Here is a 20,783-nt window from a genome sequence, read left to right as displayed (position 1 = left end):
ATCCAAGCTCCTCACCGTGGCTTATAAGTTGCCCATGTATTCACCCACTTCATTAGGCATGACTTTTAACCTACGTGTGCTCCAAACACTTGGCTTTCACACTTGCCATTTCTGTGAGTGGAAATCCATTTCCCCAGCGCTTCTGGGCTGCCTCCTTGTCCTTCTTCAGGTGCCGCTCTGCCCTCACTTCTTCTGAGAAGTCTTTCTTGATGGCCCTTCCTAGAGTGGCCTGCCCTCTCCCCTCCAGTTACTCTTGCTCATATAAACATCGTTTATTTCCTTCGTAAACATAATCATGCTGGTATTACCTTGTTTATTTGTTGTTTTTCTTCCTCTGTCTTCGCTGCCTCACTGAAACTAGAATAGTTTAAAATAAATGAATGAGTTTCTGATTTGGGAACTTTAGGGTGAATTAGATCTATTTGTCCTGGGGGGGAAGCCCATTGCATTAAATAATGCTTGAGAAGAGCCAAAAGTGTGTGACCAAAGTGCCAGTTTTATGAAGGGATCTGCATTTCTTTATGTTTTGCTCTAAATTATTCTCTGCTTTTAAAATATTCATTATTCTATTCTGATAACAAAATGAATGCATGTCTGTTGCAGAGAATAAAAATCACTATACTTCCTTATCCAGTGATAAATATAATATACATTTTGGTGTAGAATCATTCATTCAGGAAGTATTTGAGGTATATTATGTGTCAGGTACAGTTCTAGCAGGAATTAAACATGAAATTCCTGCTCTTATGGCAATTTTGATCTTTCTTCTTTGCATGTCCCCCATGTAATTGGGATCATAACTTATTTAAAGTCTTCTAAACCAGTTATTTTCACTTATAATATGGTGCAGACATTTCCCTATGGGATTATTCTACAACATAATTTTAATGGATATATTATATCCTGCTATATGAATATGCTATTATGTATTTAACTGAATCCCAAAGGTTGAAAATTCAGATTTGCAATTTTTCAATATTATAAAATAATGTTGTGAATATTCTTATATGTAAATTTTTAAATACGTTTCTTTATTTCCTTAGTATAAACTCCTAGAATTAGAATTTCTGACTAAAGGGCATGTTTTGTTTTAAAGTGTTTGGAATCATGTGACCCAGCTGAATTCCAGAAAGGTTGTAAAATGTATACACTCCACAACAGTGTAAGAAACAGCCCATTTATCTGCACTTTTAGCCAGGATAGGTGCCATCTTCAAAAAATTTTTTTGTCTAAAAAAATATTTAATTGGTATCTAATTTTTGTTTTAATTTATATTTCTTTGGCTATTTACATGTTTTTTTCAATGAATGTTCCCATTCATGTTCTTGGCCTTCTTTTTTGACTGGGAATATTTATGATTAAAAATTGATTTGTGGGAACTTGTCATGTATTTAGGATATTGACCTGCCATGTTCCCCACAACTATTACTCTTGATTAAGCATCTGCATTTTTGCTTTCTTTCATACTTCTAGAATATTTCATGTCAATTATATAAATATTCCCCTTGAGGATTTTCACCTTTGGCATTATGTTTAAAAAGGACTTTTCAACTCAAGATTTCTTATTTCCTGATTCTTTTATTTCTTTCAGTCTTTCTCTACTTAACTCTTCAGATGTGTGTAGTGTTGTATGTATATGCATGCTAAATGGTATGGAGTAGATCCAACTACACTTGTCCAAATAATTAAACAGCAAGTCCAGCAGCATTAGTTGGGTGCATAGAATCTCATTGCATAGATATGTCATGATTTATTTGATCAATCTGGGGTTGGATATTTTTGAGGTTGGAAAATTATCCTCACTTTGTTTTCAATATAAAAATTTGACACAAATCTTCCTTATAAATTCTCCAGGTTTGGTGTCATTTCTGGATGTGTCATTTGACTCTATGGGTGGCTTCATTTTGGAGCACTCTTGGTGATGACACGATGTGACTCTGGTGGTAGGTGACTAAAATGGAATGTAAAGGTCGTGAGAAAGGAGGAGTCCTTTGTTACTCACATCTCACTCTCTTCTCCCACGGCTGCCCACACTGTGCATGGAGCCTCTGAGGCTCTGCCTGGAAACACATCGCCTTCCACAAGCCACCTTGGTGGGTTTTGAGGTGGAACTTCGGCCCTGACCTATCTGTCCCATCTGCTTTCTGTTTTCAGAAATCACAAAAATCTCTGGTTTCTGTCTCTCCTGCTTTGAGTATCAAAATGGATTTACTTCTTTTTGTAAATCTTTACTGTAGTTTTAATGGGGTTTGAGAAGAACTGCTTTTTCTTTTTTTAAACAAAATCACAACACAGAATTAGACAGACAACTCAACTCCGCCTATGGGAATCCTCTCTGTTCATAACAACAGGCCACCTTACCACTCTCTCTCTGATGTTAGTGTATTGCAAATTCTGCCAATGCTACAAGAAAAAAAAAGCCTTTTGAGAGCCTAATAAGGCACTGGCCCACTAGTATTGTTTACCACACATCAAAAACCACAATTCTCTCTGAGTTGTAGCCTTACATTATTCCCAAAAAACTGACAGGAAGATTCCAGCATAGATACACAGATCCCTGGAACCACATTTGGCCACACCTCTGTACACAAAAATATATCTAGACACATGACCACAAAAACATCAACAGACTTAATTGCACATATATATATTCACATTGATTACACAAGGAAAAAAGGAAGCTAAGTGGAAGAGAGAGGGTGAATAAAACAGAATAAGTTAGTCAGGAAATAATAGGAGGCTTTATTGTGAAAATCATTTCACAATATACACAGACATCTATAATCATTACATTGTGCACTTTACACAATGTTATATGTCAATTATATCTCAATAAAGCTGGACACACACATGTGCATATGTGCGAAATAATAGGAAGCTAACTAAAAAAAATAAAGCATATGCAAGAAATCAAAGAGTAAAGCAAGAGAATTTATAAAGAATGGAGGAAATAGGATAAATCTCCTGGAAGGTTCAGGTATTCCTGTTTCTAATCTTTCCGAGTTTCTCCTTCACTCTCCTCTGTCATAAAGTGGACTTAAAAATATTGACATCCACATTTATGCTTTTTTAAATAACAGCTTTTTTGATATATAATTCACATACCATAAAATCCACCCCTTTGACATCTATGGTTTAGTGGTTTTTAGAACAGAGTCGGGCACCGTCACCACTATCTAACTCCAGCACATTATCCTCACCCCCAAAAGAAACCTCATCCTCGTTGCATTCACTCCCCATTACCCTCCCTCCTTTGCCTCTGACATCCACGAATCTGCTTTCTATCTCTATGGATTCACCTAGGCTTGACATTTCACATACAGGATCATATAATGTGTGGCCTTTGTGTCTGGCTTCTTTCAATTCACAGAATGTTTTCAAGGTGCATCCATCATAATCGTGTATCAGTACTTCATTCCTTTTTATAACTAAGTAATATTCCACTGTATACATATAGCACAGTTTTTTCATTTTTAATTTTTTAAAATTGTGATAAAAAACGTATCACGTGATATTGACTATCATAACCATTTTTAATTTACAGCTCAGTGGTGTTAAGTACATTCACACTGTTGTGCAGCAGACCTCTAGAACTTTTCCATCTTGCAAAACTGAAACTCTAAACCTGCTAAACAACACCCTATCTTCCCTCCCCCCAGTCCCTAATAGCCATCATTTTACTTTGTTTCTATGAATCTGACCTACTGTAGATAGCTTATATGAGTGGAATCATACACTATTTATCATTTTGTGACTGGTTTATTTCACTTAGCATAATGTCCTTAAGTTTCACCCATATTGTAGTCTGTGACAGAATTTCCTTCCTTTATAAGGCCGAATACTATTCCTTCATATGTATTTATGATATTTTGTTTCTCCATTCATCTGTTGATTATCACATTTTCAAAATCCATTCATCACTTGCTGGACATCTGCATTGTTTCCACTTTTTGGTTATTATGCATGCTGTTGGGAACATGTGTGTATAAGTGTTTGTAAGGCCATATATTTTCAGTTGTCGTGGGTATATACTTAGGTGTGGATTGCTGAGTCATATGATAATATGACATTTAACTTTTTGAAGAATTGCCCGATTGTTTCCCAAAGTGGCTGTATCGTTTTACGTTCCTACCAACAGTGTATAGCGTTCTAATTTTTCCACATCCTTGTCAACACCTGTTATGCTTAGTCTTCTTGATTACAGCCATCCTAGTGGGTATGAAGAGGTATCTCATCTTTGTTTTGATTTCCATTTCCCTAATGATAAATGATGTCTCACGTTTATTCTTTAAATGGAAGAGGGGAGGGGACAGGCCCAGGAAAACTGGTCTAGTAGCTTTACTTTCTGTTACTGTGAGATCAGGGTGGCAGGGGATGCAGGGAGGGAGGGTCATGAGGATTGCTCGGGTAAAATGAAATAGTAAGACTGTTGGTAATAATAGCACTAAAATAATAAGAGCTAACAGAGCCAGGCACTGTTCTAAGTGCTTTTATGTGTCATCTCATTTAACACTTGGAACACTCACACCTCATATCTATAGGAATATCTCCTTCAGAAGAATCCTTGGAGGATTCCTTCAAGCGGGATCATATATTTTGATCTCTGGTTGTTCTGACACTGAAACTTTTATTCCCCATGACATTTTCTCCCACGTGGCCATCCATGTCCTCTGTCAGCTACACTCAGAGAAGGTCTTCTCTGAGACTCCACTTTCCCTCCTGGCCAACAGCTCATTCCACCTAGATTCTCACCTTTAGTGTTTACTCCAGGCCTGGGATTACTTCTTACCACTTAGGAACTAAGAACTGAATATACTTTAAGCTGATTGATCTTTAACACTAGACAGTTCTTTTAGTAGACAGCTTGAGTCACTGAAAGTGAGCCTTGCTCTCCCATCTCCTTCTCCTTTCAGTCATACGTGTCCATATAGGATGATGGGGCCATTCCAAGCTCATCCCCTCTAATCCACCACCTCGTTGACAAAAGGTCAAAATGACAGTTGTGAAATGTATCCCAGAAAGCCAATGAGAAGGGCTGAAATGACTGGCGTGGTCTGGTTTGAAGTGTTCTGCTTTGAGAAGTATATTAAAGCTGTCTGGTGGTAGGGCTGAAAACCAGTGAACTAAATGGAATACTTAATTTCAGATGTTACTGATAACACCCAAGTTTTTGAACACAATAATCTTTGGATTATTTTGTTCAACCAACTGACTATAACCTTAGTCATGTCACTCAAACTTTTCCCATAAGTTATCCAGCTTTCACCCGGTTTTGCTAACCCACAATCAACAGACAAGCTGCCTATCCGAGTGGAAAACATCTATTATATGCACGTTTTGGGGACAACTGAAGGAACAAAATAAAATCTGAAGTTATCAGCAGGACATCTTTTTTTTGGTATAATTATTAGAAATGAAATTCAGGTATAAAAAAAGTAGGATTTGTGCTTGACCATTCAAACAGAAACTTAATTCATTGTAATGCAACCACATAATCACACCAAGTCAACAGTATAAAGAATCAAGTCTGCTTTAATGTTCAAATAGAAATTAAACAACAGGTTCAGCTTACAAATATAATATTGGATGATCATCTCAGTTATGATTGCTGGGCAGATACTCTCATACCAGACAGACCATGTTAAGGCTTTTTGCTTTTAAATACCAGTTCCACTGGTTACACGGTCCATACAATGTCGATACTCTTCAGGGGATAAAGGTAATGAGGAAGCATGAGTCTGCCTCTCCCACAGATGTGTACATAGTAGTATAACATGTTTGAATTTTGCTGTAGGTTAAAAATCAGAGGAGAGCTATTCCTAGGATTAGATTAAATCCCATCTACTAAGGGCAGAATATAACAGGCAGGGTCAAAGAGAAAAACAGTAAAAATATGTTGGAGGTATTAAAAGACAAGAAAAAAGAGATTATAACAATCATCTTCCATTAAGAGAAGGGGAAAAAATGGGCTGTTAAAAATTATTTTCTGATTGAAAATTTTATAAATAGCTTGGAGATATGATAGATTTGTATGCCTTATAAGAACTACGTATAAACTACTCATATTCTTTTCTTGATCCTCCTTGAGATTTGTGAACTTGTTATTGTACAGTACTTTGGAAGAATGAGTACTGAAATACCAAGCCATGGAGAAGTATAACACCTATGTATTTGGTATGATTAGCCAGAGGTAACTGTAACTATCATGTGAATTTTTGAAGTAGATAGCCTATAGATTTTTACTTGAAAATTAAGAACATATTTAGGCAGAGTCACTACCAATGACCATTCAAAAATCATTTTTCAGAGTGAGAGGCAGAACATAGTGTTGATACTGAGGGCTGTAAACAATGTTGAGGAGAAATTCATTCTTTGTAGGTTTCACTTTTGTCTCTGTTTGCTATCATTTCCTGTACCTGAAGAGAATGAAAAAGAATTTTTTTCCACTTGCAAGTTTGGTCAACTTGGAATTACCGTTTCTTGTGGGGTTAAACTATATAGAAATTTAAAACACAAAAGTCCTTGTACTGATCTAGTACAAATAATTTAGACTTTGATAAGTCAAGAATACCTGTTGTAATTTCATGGGAACCATTAAAAAATACATATGCATTTTAAAGATTAGTTTATTTGAGAGAGAAAGAGACAGACAGAGCTGCATGGGGGAGGGGCAAAGGGAGAGAGAATGTCAAGCAGACTCCTTGCTGAGTGCGGAGCCCCACACAGGGCTCGATCTCGCAACCCTGAGGTCACGTCCTGAGCCAAAACCAAGAGTTGGATGCTTAACCGATTGTTTTACCCAGGTGCCCCCATTAAAAAATATTAAAAGTAATTATTACAGCAGTGACTCTATTCTGTGTGATTCTGAAATTACAGATACATATCATATGCATTTGCCAAAACTTATAGAATTCACAACACAGGGAGAATCCTAATGTAAACCATGGACTTTAGTTAATAATACTATATCAATATTGGCTCATCGCTGTAAGAAATGTACCACACCAATTCAAGGTGTCAATAACGGGAAACTAGGGGTGGAAAATGGGGAAAGGAGAAGGGAGTAAATGAGAACTCACCGTACTTTCTGCTTAGTTCTTCTGTAAACCTAAAAACTACTCTGAAAATATAAAGTCTATCAATTTTTTTAAATCACCCTAATGGGAAACCAACAAAAAAATTCAGAGTGTATAACTTCTAAACTAATAGAAAAATGGAGTGATAAAGGAAGGCAAAAAGTAGAGGAAAAGAAACAGAGCAGGTAGAACAAATAGCATATAGTTGGACAATAGATGTAAACCCAGATATATCTTTAATAACAGCAAATATAAATGGGTTAAAATTAAAAGCTTGTCAGATCTGAATAATGATAAAAAATTATATGCTATTTATAAGAAAGTCACCTAAAACTTAAAGGCAGAGTAAAGTTAAAAGTAACAAGGATATTATATCATTTAAACATTGACTAAAATAAATCTGATACAGCTACAAAAATACTGAATAGAATCATTAGAGTTCATGATATATCTCTTAATGATAAAAAAGTTCAAGTTACCAGAAAAATATAAGAATTCTAATTCATACATACCTAATAACATAACCTTAACTACATACACACAGCATAAATTAACAGAACTAAAGGAGACAGGCAATTCACAATTGTATTGCAAGACTTGAACAACACATTTTGAAAACTTGGTCTAATGGATATATTTAGAACATTTGACCTAATGGATATATTCTAATAATTGCAGAATAAATTTTTTTCAACCCCAGTTAATTCATTCACAGTTAAACCACATGTTGCATCATAAAGCAAGTCAACACATTTCAAATATTTGAAATCTTGTTTTATAAGTAAAGTGCAATTGTCTTAGAAATCATTAACCAAAGGGCAATTAGAAACTCCAGTATTTGATAATTTACATAAATAATGTCCCTAAATCCATGAGTTGAGGAAGACATAGTGAAAATTAGAAACTATTTTGAACTAAATAAGTGAAAATACCACAGTTAGACTTATGTGACAAAACCTTAAATGCATATGTTTTATACAAAACAGTAAGAGCTGCTTCCTATATGCAAGAATAAGCACTTACAAAATGAATCCTGCAAATAACACCTGTATACTATGAACAAAAATCAACTGATGTGATACACCACATTCATAAAATGAAGAATAAAAATCATATGATTGTCATAATAGATCAAAAAATTTTTTGACAAAATTTAGCACCCTCTCATGATAAAAATTCTCAAAAAAGAAGGAATAGAAGGAAGTTACCTCAACATAATAAAGGCCATCTATGGAAATCCCACAGCTAACATCATACTCAGTGGCGAAAATGGTGAAAACCTGAAAGCTCTTCCTCTAAGTTCAGGAACAAGACAAAAATAACCACTCTTGCCACTTGAACACAGTACTGGAAGTTCTAGCCAGAGCAGTATCCAAACCAAAAAGGAAGAAGTAAAATCATCTTTTCCACTTAAAAATGAATTTCATTTTCTAGGTTTTTGTAGGTGGCATAATTTTAGATCATAGTCTGAATGTTGTGAATAGTATGTTGTGTAGACTGAGTTCTGTCTTATTGCTCTGGTGAATGTTGAAATAGAAAAAAAAATTCTAAAATTCTTGTAGAACCACAAAAGACCTTTAATAGCCAAAATAAGCTGGAGAAAGAAGAACAAAGATGGAGGCATCACACTTCTTTATTCCAAAATATATTACAAGGCTACAGAAATAAAAACAATATGGTACCTGTATAAAGACATATATATATATATATATCCCAAAAGAACAGAATAGAGAGCCCAGAAATAAATCCATATATACACAGTCAACTGATCTTCACCAGGGTGCCGAAGATAAGCAGAAGGAAAGGAAATTCTTTTCAACAAATGGTGCTGGGAAAACTGTTTACACACAAAAGAAAGAAACTGGACCCTTAATAAAAATAATCAAAATGGATTAGAGACTTAAACATAAGACATGACATTGGTCTTGGCAATTATTTCATGGATATGACACTGAAAGCACATGCAACAAAACTAAATAAGTGGGACTACACCAAACTAAAAATCTTCCACATAGCAACAGAAACAACAGAGTGAACAGCCACCTACAGAATGGGAGAAAATATTTGCAAACCATGTATTTGATAAGGGGTTAATCTCCAAAATATATATTATAACACCTAAAACTCAATAATAAAAAAAACTAATGACCTAATTTAAAAATGGGCTAGGGACTTGAATAGATATTTCTTCAAAGAAGACATACAAATGACCAACAGGCACATGAAAAAATGTTCAATGTCATTAATCATCAGGAAAATGCAAATCACATATCACCACAAGACATCATCTCAACCAGCTAGGTTAACTCTTTCCAAAACAACAAAGACAATAAATGTAGGCAAGAATGTAGAGAAATTGGAACCTTTGCACACTATTGGTGGGAAGGTAAAAATAGTGTAGCAACTATGGAAAACAGTATGGAGAATCCTCAAAAAATTAAAAATAGAACTACATATGATCCAGCAAGTCCACTTCTGGGATTGCTTTATTTATCCAAAAGAATTGAAATCAGGATCTTGAAGAGATATGTTCATTACAGCACTGTTCATAGTAGCCAAGATGTGGAAACAATCTAAATGTGAATCAACAGAAAAAATGGATAAAGACAACGTGGTATATACCCATAATGAAATACTATTTAGTCTCAAAAAACAACAAAGTTCTGCAATATGTGACAATATGGATGAATAAGGACATTATGCTAAGTAAAATATCCCAGTCACAGAAAGACAAATACTGGATACCACTTATATGAGGTATTTAAGTGCAAATTCATAGAATCAAAGAGTGGAATGATGGTTGTTAATGGTTAGGGAGAGGGGGAAATGGGGAGTTACTAATTAATGGGCATAAAGTCTCAGTTAAGCAAGACGAATAAGCTCTAGAGATCTATACAACTTTGTACCTATAGTCAATAATAATGTACAGTACACTTAATAATTTGTTAAGAGGGTAGAACTCAAGTTAAATGTTCTTACCACAAAAAATTTTTTTTAAAAAATGGAAAAGACAATCAACAGATGCCAACTCCAAGATGATCCAATGTTGAGATTGTCAGATAAGCAATTTAAAGCAGTTATTGTACCTATTCAATGAAGTAAAGGAAAATATGCTGGAAATCAAAGAAAACATAAAATATCTCAGAAGATAAATAGAAAATAAAGAAAAGGACCAAACAAAAATTTTAGAACTGAAAAATTTTTAAAAAATCACTGGATGGGCTTAATGGAGAATATAGATGACAGAAGAAAGGGTCAGTCAGCTTGAAAATAAAGCCAAGGAGTTATTTGACTTGGAGAGCAAGAAAACTTGAAACAAATGAAGAGAACTTTAAGGTATCTGTAGGATAATATCAAAAGGTCTAATATAAGGTTAATTTGAGTATCGAAAAGAAAAGAGGGAGAGAGAAAGAATGGGGCAGGGAATATCTGAAGAAACTGGCAGACAGCTTCCAAAATTTGGGGAAAGATATAAATTTATAAGATTTAAGCAGCTCAGCTAACCCCCAGAATCATAAATTCCAAAGAACATCATGATAAAACCTCTGGAAACTAAAGAAAATGAGAAGATTATGAAGGCAGTCAGACAAAAATGGCCCATTACGTACAGGGGAAAAACAATTTGGATGACTGTGGATTTCTCACCCGAAATTATGAAGGCCAGGAACAAGCGAAACCACATTTTTAAGAGCTGGACAAGTCAATTCAGAATTCTATATCCAGCAAAAATGTTCTACAAAAAGGAATGTGTTAGAGATTTTCAGGTAAAAGAAAACTAAGAGTCTTCTTTGCCAGCAGTGCGGCAATACAAAAAATGCTGGAAGAAGTTTTTCAGGTTGAAAGGAAATAATTTCAGAGAGAAACATGAAAATTCACAAAGGAATGAAGAACATTAGAAACAGAAACTATGTGGATAAGTGTAAAAAATGACTTTTTTCTCTCTTAAGTTCCTTAAAATACATACGATTATTTAAAGCCAAAATTATTGTCTTGTGGGGGTTTTCCCTTATGTAGAAAGTGATATATTTGACAAGTTTAATATAAAAGAATAGATGGGAGTAAAGGACCCCATATGATTATAAAGTTTCCTTTTCATGTGCAGTGATACAAGTATTAATTTTATACTGTGGAAGGTTAGGGATACATATTGCAATCACTAAAAAATAATAAGAGGTATAGCTAAAAGCCAATACACAAATTAAAGTAGAATACTGAAATTATTCAAATAATCCAAGAGAAGGCAATAAAAGAGGAACAGAAGAATGAAAGAGACAAAAATAAAAATAATAAAATGAGAGCTCTAAATTCAACCATATTGATAATTAGGTTAGATGTTAATGGTCTAAACCAGGGATTGGCAAACTTTTTCTGAAAGCTGAATAGTACATATTTTAGACATCACAGGACACAATTTGTTGCTGCTGCTGAGTCCCCCTCCCCCTTCTTGCACTTACTTTTCTTCTTCTCCTTCTTCCTCTTCAACCACTTTAAAATACTAAATTCTTTCTAAACTTGTGGGCCATTTGAAACCAGGTGGTCCATAGTTTGCCTACCCTTGTTCTAAATAAACAAAGATCCAGCTATGTAGTACCTACAAGACATACAATTTAGATACAAAGCATAGATAGGTTGAAAATTAATGGATGAAAAAAATATACCAAGTAAACTGTAAGATACGAAGGCTGGACTGGCTATATTAATATCAGAGAAAACAGACTTCAAGGCAAAGAATATTACCAAGGAGAAAGATGGGCATTTCATAATGATAAGAGTCCATTCATCAGAAAGACATAATAATCATAAGTGTGCATGTACCGTGCTGTCTTCAGAAAATTTTCTGATGTTAGTATAGAGAAAGAGACCCCAAGAGGAACTCTGTAGACCCTTGAGTTGAGAAGATGGAGCTGAGATAAAATGGAAAAGACATGTCTGGGGAAATCAAGACAGTTATAGTTCACAGGGCAGAGTGCCAGAGATGAGAGAATGGCACAGAAAGCACTCTGAAAATCTGTAGAAAGTCCCCTTCAAGTTATCCTCTGCGTATAGATCAGTGCACGTGTGTGAGAAAACTAGCAGAGGCCATGGAAAATTGATCTACAGGAATAGTGCCCATTACCACCAGTCAAACTGGAAAACCTCATGATTCATGGGGCATTGGGTAGAATACTCAAAAGGGTCTTGCCTCAGTAGCGGGGAATAATGTGCCCTAGAATGAAAACTCTTCTGTTCCCCTGAAAAAGTCTTAAAACCAAAATCTGAAAAGGTCAAGCTGTTTCCAACTAAATTAACTGGGCCCCAAAATAAAGTCCAAGAATATTTATAAGAAAACAAAAAAAATCCAGCACCCACCAAGGCAAAATTTATAATATCTTACACAAGTCAAAAATTGCCAGGCATATACCTACAACTAATACAATGTTATGTGTCAATTATATCTCAATTAAAAAATTACCAGGCATGTAAAGAAGTAGGAAAATTAAAATTTTTATTATAACTGTATTCTCTATGTGCAAAAAGTAAAGTAGAGATACCATCAGTCTAGAAAAGACACAAACTAGGGGTGCTTGGGTGGCTCAGTCGTTAAGCATCTGCCTTTGGCTCAGGGCATGATCCCGGAGTCCTGGGATCGAGCCCCACATCGGGCTTCTCCTCTGGGAGCCTGCTTCTTCCTCTCCCACTCCCCCTGCCTGTGTTCCCTCTCTCGCTGGCTGTCTCTCTCTGTGTCAAATAAATAATAAAAAAAAAGCTTAAAAAAATAAAGACACAAACTAACCTACTTGGGATGAAACTACAGAATTATAATGTATGCAGTGAGAAACACACTGGCACTTTATTATTAATAGTACTTTAGACACTGTAGAAGACAAGAGTAGTAAACTTGAAGACATAGTAAAAGAAAGTATCCAAAATGATATAGAGAGAGGAAAAAAATTTTAATAAAGAGAATCAAGTGAGCTGTGAGACAAATTCAAGGGGCTCATTACATGTGCAGTTGAGTTCCTAGAGGAGGAGGCTGGGACAGAAAAATGTTTGAAGAAATAGTGGCTGACAACTTTCCAAATATGATGAAAACCATTAGCCCACAGTTCCTAGAAGTTCAAAGCACCATGGCACAAGAAACATGAAGAAAAGTAGAACAATGCCACTTTAAGCGAGAGTATAAACTGATCAAAGTACTTTGGAAAACTTTTGGGCAGCCGTCTTTTAAAGTTGAACTTACGTCAATACTCTATGACTTAGCAATTCCATTTCTAGGTATGAACCCAATAGAAATGCACGTACACGTGCACCAAGAGGTAAGGACCCAAATGTTCGCTGCAGCATTATTCAGAAAAACCAAAAGTCTCGCTCAGAATAGAGAATACAGAAATGAAAAAGAGTGAATATGCACAAGATGAATGAATCTTATAAACATACTGTTCATCAAAAGAAGCCAGCCCCCAAATAGTATGTAATATTTGATTCCATTTATATAAAAATCTGAAAAAGCCAAACTAATCTAGAAGTCAGAATAGTGGTTATTTTGTGGAAGAGAAAGGGTAGTGATTGGAAACAGGCACCATGTAAGATTTGAGGAGCTGGTAACATTCTATCTCGACTTGACAGGTGGCTTCATGGGTCTATTCAATTTGTGATAATTAGTCAAGTTGTACAGTTTTTGATCTGTGTATGTTTCCTGTATGTATGCTTAAACAGTTTTAAAAATGAAAATAGACATATTTACTACATTAACAGAATAAGGGAGAAAAATCATGCAATCATTTCAATAGATATAGAAAAATATTTTGATAAAGTTAATGATTCATGATGAAGAACTCTCAGAAAACAGATTAGACAACTTCCTTAATATGATTAATAGTATCTATAGAACAGCACAAACATCATACTTAACAGTTGAATAGGGAAACCTTTTTTTTTTTTTTTTAAGATGAAGAGCAAGCAAAGTGAACCACTGTAGCTACTTTTATTCAATATTAATTCTACTGGAGATCCCTAACCAGTGTACTGTATCAGTCAGTGTCCCAACAGAAAATAAACGGCACATTCAAAATAGAAGACTTCGATGACAGTTCATTCAGAAGGGGTTCATTTAAAAGAATTAGGCATAGGCGAGTCGCAGAAGATAACACAACAATCCAAAGCCAGTAAAAGTGGAGCTAACCTCTTAACCTTGAAGTCAAGAGGAGGGGACAGTGCTGGAATTCAGAAGCAGAGTCATGTAAAAAGATGTCTTGAGAGGAGCAGTGACCTCCAGACAGCTCAAGACAGATCATAAGGGAAAAGGCCAGGGAAATAAACCTGATCTCACTCTCTTTCCTCCCACCAATCTTCCTCCAGGGTTTTTCATTGGCTTAACCCAATCAGAAGTAGGAAGGAATGAGAGTCTGTGGATCTAGTCCATATGGCTTAGCTACTTTGTAGGGTAGAAAAGAAAAAAAAGGTGGATCTGAAGAGGCAAAGAGAAGATACATAATAAATGCAATAAGACAAGTGGGAAAAAAGGATACGGATTAGAAAGATCGAATAGGGGTGCCTGGGTGGTTCAGTCGTTAAGTGTCTGCCTTCGGCTCAGGGCCTGATCCCAGGGTCCTGGGATCGAGACCCTCATCGGGTTCCCTGCTCCACTGGGAGCCTGCTTCTTCCTCTCCCACTCCCCCTGCTTGTGTCCCCTCTCTCACTGGCTATCTCTCTCTCTGTGTCAAATAAATAAATAAGTAAATAAATACTCTTTTTTTTAAAAAAAAGATCAAATAAAATTGTCACTATTTGCAAATTATGTGATTATATATGTAGAAATACCCATAGTATCTACAAATACATGGTTAGAATTAATAAGTTGAATTTAGTAAGTTTGCTGGATATAAGATCAACAAATTTCTATACACCAGCAAATAGAACTTGAAATTTTAAAAGTTTCTATTCACAAAAGCATCAAAATTGTAAAATACCTACAAATAAATCTATCAAAAATATGTGAAATCTTTGTGCAAATAATAACTGTCCTGAGAGAAATTAAAGACCTAAATAAATTCAGAGGGTAAAGGATTGGAAATACTCATTGTCTCAAGCCATCCCTTCTTCCCAAATTGATCCACAGATTCAGTGCAATCCTAATCAAAATCCCACCAGTGTGTGCTTCTGATTGTGTGTGTGTGTGTGACCTGACAAATTAAATATTGACATGAAAACGCACAGGCCTAAGACTGAGCAAGATATTTTTAAAGAAAGGTAAGATGTAAGGACTTGCTCTGATTGATAGTAAGACTTATTTTAAGGCATATTAATTAAAACAGTCTTGTATGGAGCAGGCATAAACAAATATGCCATCAAAATCAAATAAAAAGCAGTATGGGAGGTACGGTCTTTTTAATAAAAGGTGCCTGGTCAATTGGATGTCTGCTTAGAAAAAAAAATAAAACTTGATCCCACCTTACACCCCACACAAAATCAATTCTGAAGTGACTGGATATCAATGTCAAAGGCAAAATAAACTAAATTTAACTCCTCTCCCCACGTCGGCCCTGCCCCGGCACCACCAAAAAAATCCACAAACTTCTATGAGATCATATAAGGGGCTACGGACAGGAGTTTGGGCTAAGGAGACTTCTAAAAGAGGACACCAGAAGTACTAATCATAAATTTAAAAGGTTGTTAAATGTGACTGTATCAAAATTAAGAATTCTGTTCATCAAAAGATACTTTTAAGGGATAAAAAGGGAAGGCAGAAAGCAGGAGAAGAAACCTGAAAGAAACACAACAAAGGGCTCATAACTTTCTAAAATACATATAAAATTGTGACAAATGAGTAAGAAAAAGACAATACAATAGAAGAAGAAGTACTTCCAAATGGCCAATAAACACATGAGAAGGTATGCAGCTGCCTTAGTCATCAGGAAAAAGCAGATGGAAGCTGCAGACATTACTATTCACCCATCAGTATGGCTAATGCTAAAAAGACATTAGCATTCAACATTTTATAAGTGCTCACTTCGTAACTCACGGAGTTGTACATGTTTTGTTTTGTGTGCGTGTACGTGTGCTGTATTTTACAATAAACAGAATTAAAAGCTTGCTCTCTTTCTCCTATTCCATACCTGGCACAGCATAAAACTGAGGGGGTCCTCCGGCTTTTCATAGACTAAGTTTTCAGTGATCTGCTGAGAGAGAGCATGAGGCATTGCATTATGGTTCTGAGCGAAAGTTATGTGGTCAGTTTCTAACTGAAGCCATGTTTTGAACCTAGCACTACAGTCTTTTCAAGAAATTTCTGTATCTCTACAAAGTGACAAATTACTTTCTGACTACTGATAAAATTAGGCAAATTAAGGTAAAATTTAGAGGAATAAAAATTAAGTAATAAATAGCAATGGATATTTTTCCAGCTTCCAAGATCAAACAGGTAGTGAGAAAGTTTTAGACAAAGTTTTTGTTTTGAGAATTGTGATTTTGCTAGACTGAGAAATTAATGAATTAATCACTTTATCTTTATTCAAAAGAAAAGTCTTTTGAGTAAATTAAAAACACGATATGTCTTTACATGGAAACTTCCTTGTGAGGCATTTCATTCTAAAAGGTGAAAAGATGTTCAGTGTTTATAATAATAAATAAGAAAGCATATACAAAACTTCAGAAATTCACTTCCATACTTTGTTGTTGTTTAATAACCCAAAACATTATAATAAAGAAAGCAGAATTCTCATTTGCAGGGAATAACAATGGGGCAAGTTTCAGGTATAAAATATTTAATATCCATTTAATGCACCCATGCTAATTATGTATTTCATATATGTTTCTATTGAACACATATCTGATAACTAATTTTTCTTATAATAACGTTATATTCTCAAGTATTTTTTCCTTGACAGATGAAGAAAATTATTTATAAATGATTTGATTTCCACTTTCTTCAATAGCTTTCATCCTTCAGTTTAATAATTAGTAGTTCTCTGATTAAAGCCAGAAAACCCAGCCATTAGCACTCTCCCACAAAAGGACATTTTAAGAAAGAAAAGGCGTAGAGCAGGGTTAATGGAGTAAAATCACTCTGTTTTAAACCAGGAAACTGAGATTCATTGAAGTTAATTAATTTTCTCCAAATCACAAAGATGAGAAGTGGCAAAGTTAGGTTGGAGCTTTGGGCTAACTGATTGCATAATTCGTGCTTTTGCCTCTATACCCTACTTCTTTGAACTTAAACTTTCCCACTTTAAGTGGTTTTTTTCCAGGCCTGAGGCTGCCCAGGGAAGTAGGATCCCTGGAGGAAAAAAAAATGTTTTTTCCCCCCAGTTTATGTTTTCATTTGAGGTGGGCCATTCTTATTTTACACCTTTCCAAACACAATGTTACTACCTGTACACGTTAAAATATACATACTTGTGCCTTGCTGGGTAATAATATTAACATTAAAATAAATATGTCAGGCAAACAAACAAACAAAAAAACCCCACCAAACAACAAAAATGGTATAAATGTGATAATCTCTTCTAATTCTTTATTGACCAAGGAAATGGCACAATTTCAAGGAGGCTCCAGCCCCATATCCCGAGGTCAATGAGATTTGCAACTTCAAGAATTAAAAGCAACTTTCAACTACTTCTTTTTCTCCCTAAAGAATGCAGGTCTTTAGGTGGTCACAGATTGGTCATCTTTTGAAAGTATTATATTCTTGCCTGAAAAGCTTTTTTCTCTCCTTTTCAATTGTCAGTATTTTGTCCTTCTTTCCCAGTCTGGCTCAAGCTTTATCCCTTGGCCAACTTTTTCCCTATCGACTAACCTGCCTGATCTCTAATCCCTTCTAAGGGCTTTATACCACAGTAAGTAGCATTCTGTGGTGTTTTTTAAAAATTTAATTAATTAATTTGAAAGAGAGAGAGAACATGAGGTGGGGAATGGGCAGAGGGAGTGGGAGTAGCAGACTCCCTGCTGAGCAGAGAGCCTGATGTGCGACTTGATCCCAGGGCCCCGGGATCATGACCTGAGCCGAGGGCAGACCCTCAACTGACTGAGTCCCCAGATGCCCCCATTCTTTGGTGTTTATCATTTATTTCTTTTGGTTAATACATCTCAGTGCACTTACTGTCTTTTCAATGAAATTATATCCTTTTTATAGAACAAAGGCCCATTCTTGTACCTCTGAAAGCCAGGTGCAAGTTTATTGTACTCACTGCAAAACTCACTTTTAAAGAACGGGGCTGAGAGGCTTACCTGGAATATTTGTAGAATGTGGTGCTTCTCCATGTATCGTAGTGAAACTTGATAAGGATCTTCATATACAATAGGAGGGAACTGCCTCCTATAAGTTTGATCATATCCAAAAGATTTCCGTCCTTCTTGGTACTCTGGAATATCATCCTGAAATAGAAATATCCCCCCCGCCAGAGAGTCTTTAATAAATTGAAAAGCCCCAGGAAGTTTTGTTATTATTGTTGTTATTATCAGTGGAATCTGGTGTTGATGGGACCTGAACACCAGGAGTTGGAGAAACTCTGATGACACTCTGATGACAAACCTGACTGATCCTCCTGGCAACATAACACACCTCAAGTCCCTGGAGGTACCTTACACATCTCCAGTCTACTTCAAATACTTTTCCCTTCACGGGGATCTCCAACTGACTCCAAATGTCTTTCCTTTGGAAGAATCCCAGAGAGGGGAAATGACTTAGTGTCCCAGAGTAAGCAGCAGAACTAGGACTTGAAACCCAGGTCTCCTGAATCTTGGCTCACTGATCGATCCTTCCTGAATGGACTTTCTGTAGCAGGATCTATTTCCCACCCTTCTCCTGCCTTTCCAGAATCAACTGTAACATGTAGGCTTATTCCTCATCTTTCAGTCAACATGTGCCCTCTCCCTGCCCCTGTATCACCACAACAGGCCCTTGGCTTGGCCTCCAGTCTCCCAGTTGGTTATCAAATGCCCCTTTAACTTACTGACTTGGTTTCTATGGCTTCAGTTTTTTCTCGACTGATGATATAGTCCAACTTGGATGAGATACAAGGGAATCTTTGGGAATAGACTTGGTCTTTTGCTTGCAAATTACTGGTGAACCTGGCACCAAACGAGTCAGATGCTTGCAGATCAGTTGAACTTTCAGTTTCAGCTGAAGCTGGGGAGTTGTCACTGTCGATGTCTCCAGTCTCAAATTTGCAGGGTTCTATTCTAGGTTCAGCCTCTTCGTACCTCTTACTGTCACCAAATTGGGCAAACAGTCTGTCATCATACTGGTCAAGGGCTCCATAGTCAGCCAGGTAGTCTTTGTAGTAATTCTCTTCGTCCATTAAGTGGCCCATCTGGTCACTGTAGTCAGGCTTGTCGGCCGGAAGGTGATCAGCAGTGCCCTCAGCTTGGTCAGCGGCTTGCTGTTCAGCTATGCCAGCAGCTTCCTCATACACTTCTTGGTGAGTCTTTACAGGTGTTATGGGGTCAACTTGGTTAGCCGGTCTGTGACCGGTCTTTTCAGGAGTTCTTCGTTCAACCAGGCCAGACAACCTGCTGTCAATCTGTTCAGAAGCTCTTTTGTCCGCCTGGCTGGACATTCGGCGACCCATCTGTTCAGAGGCTCCTTGTTCAGATGAGACAGACAATCTACGGCCAATCTGTTCAGAAGGTCTTTGGTCCGACTGGCTGGACAATCTCCTGTTACTCTGCTCATAAGCTCTTTCCTCGGTAGGGCTGGACAATCTGTGGTCCATCTGCCCATAATCTCTGCCTTCAGCCTGGCTGGACCTTCTGCTTCCAATCTGTTCAGAAGTTCTCTGTTCACGTGGAAGAAACATCTCGCTGTCAGTCTGTTCAGACTGTACATGATTGGCTCGGCTAGATGTCCTGCTGTCTGTCTGTTGATACGTTCGTTGGTCATCGTGATCAGATGCACTACCCTGAGCAACACTGGCGTGGTCGGATGCTCTGAGATCGGCGCGATCAGATGTTTGGCGCCCAGTGGGTTCAGAGCCTTTGTGGTCAGTCTGTCCAGACATTCCTTGCGCGGCCTGCTCAGCTGTTCTGGGATCAGTCTGGTCATCTACCTCTTCTTCATCCTGGTCCTTCCAGGTGTCTTCCTGGCCATCTGTGTGGCTGTCATCTGGGGACTTGGCTGTGCTTTCAGGCGCCAAGGATCCGGCGGGAGCCTCGTTGGGAGACTCTTCCATTTTCTGCCCTGGCTGATCTAGGTTGCCAGACGCCGCGGGTGGGGCCGGCCTGGTCTCCTAGGTGACCTTCACAGGGTGGGCGACGTGGCCGCGTGCACGCTTTGTTCGGGCCTCAGTGCGCCGGCTCTTCCGGGTGCTCGGGCGCCCCCCCTGCCCGGGTTAGGGCTGCCTCGAGCTCTGGGTGCCGCCAGAAGTGCCCAGTCGGATGACGCTCAGTGTGGACGCAAGCGCAGGGCGAGCGCCCTTCTAGGGAGAAGCGGTGATGGCCACACGCGGTGGTCGCCACCGCCCAGCCACTGGGCTCCTGGCTCTGTGAGTCGGTGGCCCAGAGCTGTACCCGCTGCCTTTTCCTGTGGAGGTTCAGAGCGGGCGCGTGCACCGGGCTCGCTCAGGTACCGCTGCTCTCTAATCGCCGCCCAAGTGTTAGCGGAGGAAGCTGCGGCCGACCGCGCGCGGGCAGCACACCCGCTCTGCGCTCACTGTTGCCATCCAATGAGATCCACGCTTGGTTCCTCGGCGGCCGCAGCACGGCGTTAGCGCAGGGCACTGGGCGAGTGAG

The 20,783-nt window shown here is 37.5% G+C and overlaps 1 protein-coding gene across 7 annotated transcripts; it reads right to left on the bottom strand.

The window, feature by feature from the left end:
- Window positions 1-333: 333 nt before the first annotated feature.
- On the bottom strand, window positions 334-20,661 carry TEX55 (testis expressed 55). 7 transcript variants are annotated; one of them, XM_019795317.2, is made up of 4 exons: window positions 19,007-20,659; window positions 18,282-18,428; window positions 16,172-16,234; window positions 334-357 (listed from the first exon to the last, which is right to left on the bottom strand). In XM_019795317.2, exons 1-4 carry the CDS (start codon window positions 20,222-20,224, stop codon window positions 349-351), a joined length of 1,437 nt encoding a protein of 478 aa, XP_019650876.1. In that variant the 5' UTR covers window positions 20,225-20,659; the 3' UTR covers window positions 334-348. The 7 variants fall into 7 exon arrangements, with proteins under 7 accessions (XP_019650876.1, XP_019650878.1, XP_011218071.1 ...); XM_019795319.2 differs by having other exon boundaries at window positions 19,011-20,314; XM_011219769.3 differs by lacking the exon at window positions 334-357 and adding an exon at window positions 5,537-6,416 and having other exon boundaries at window positions 16,172-16,231; window positions 19,007-20,661.
- Window positions 20,662-20,783: the final 122 nt, after the last annotated feature.

This window comes from Ailuropoda melanoleuca, chromosome 1, assembly GCF_002007445.2.
Source record: "Ailuropoda melanoleuca isolate Jingjing chromosome 1, ASM200744v2, whole genome shotgun sequence".
In the NCBI taxonomy this organism is placed as follows: Eukaryota; Metazoa; Chordata; class Mammalia; order Carnivora; family Ursidae; genus Ailuropoda; species Ailuropoda melanoleuca.
The sequence above is the reverse complement of the archived record's forward strand: the minus strand, read 5'-3'. Positions and strand labels throughout refer to the sequence as shown.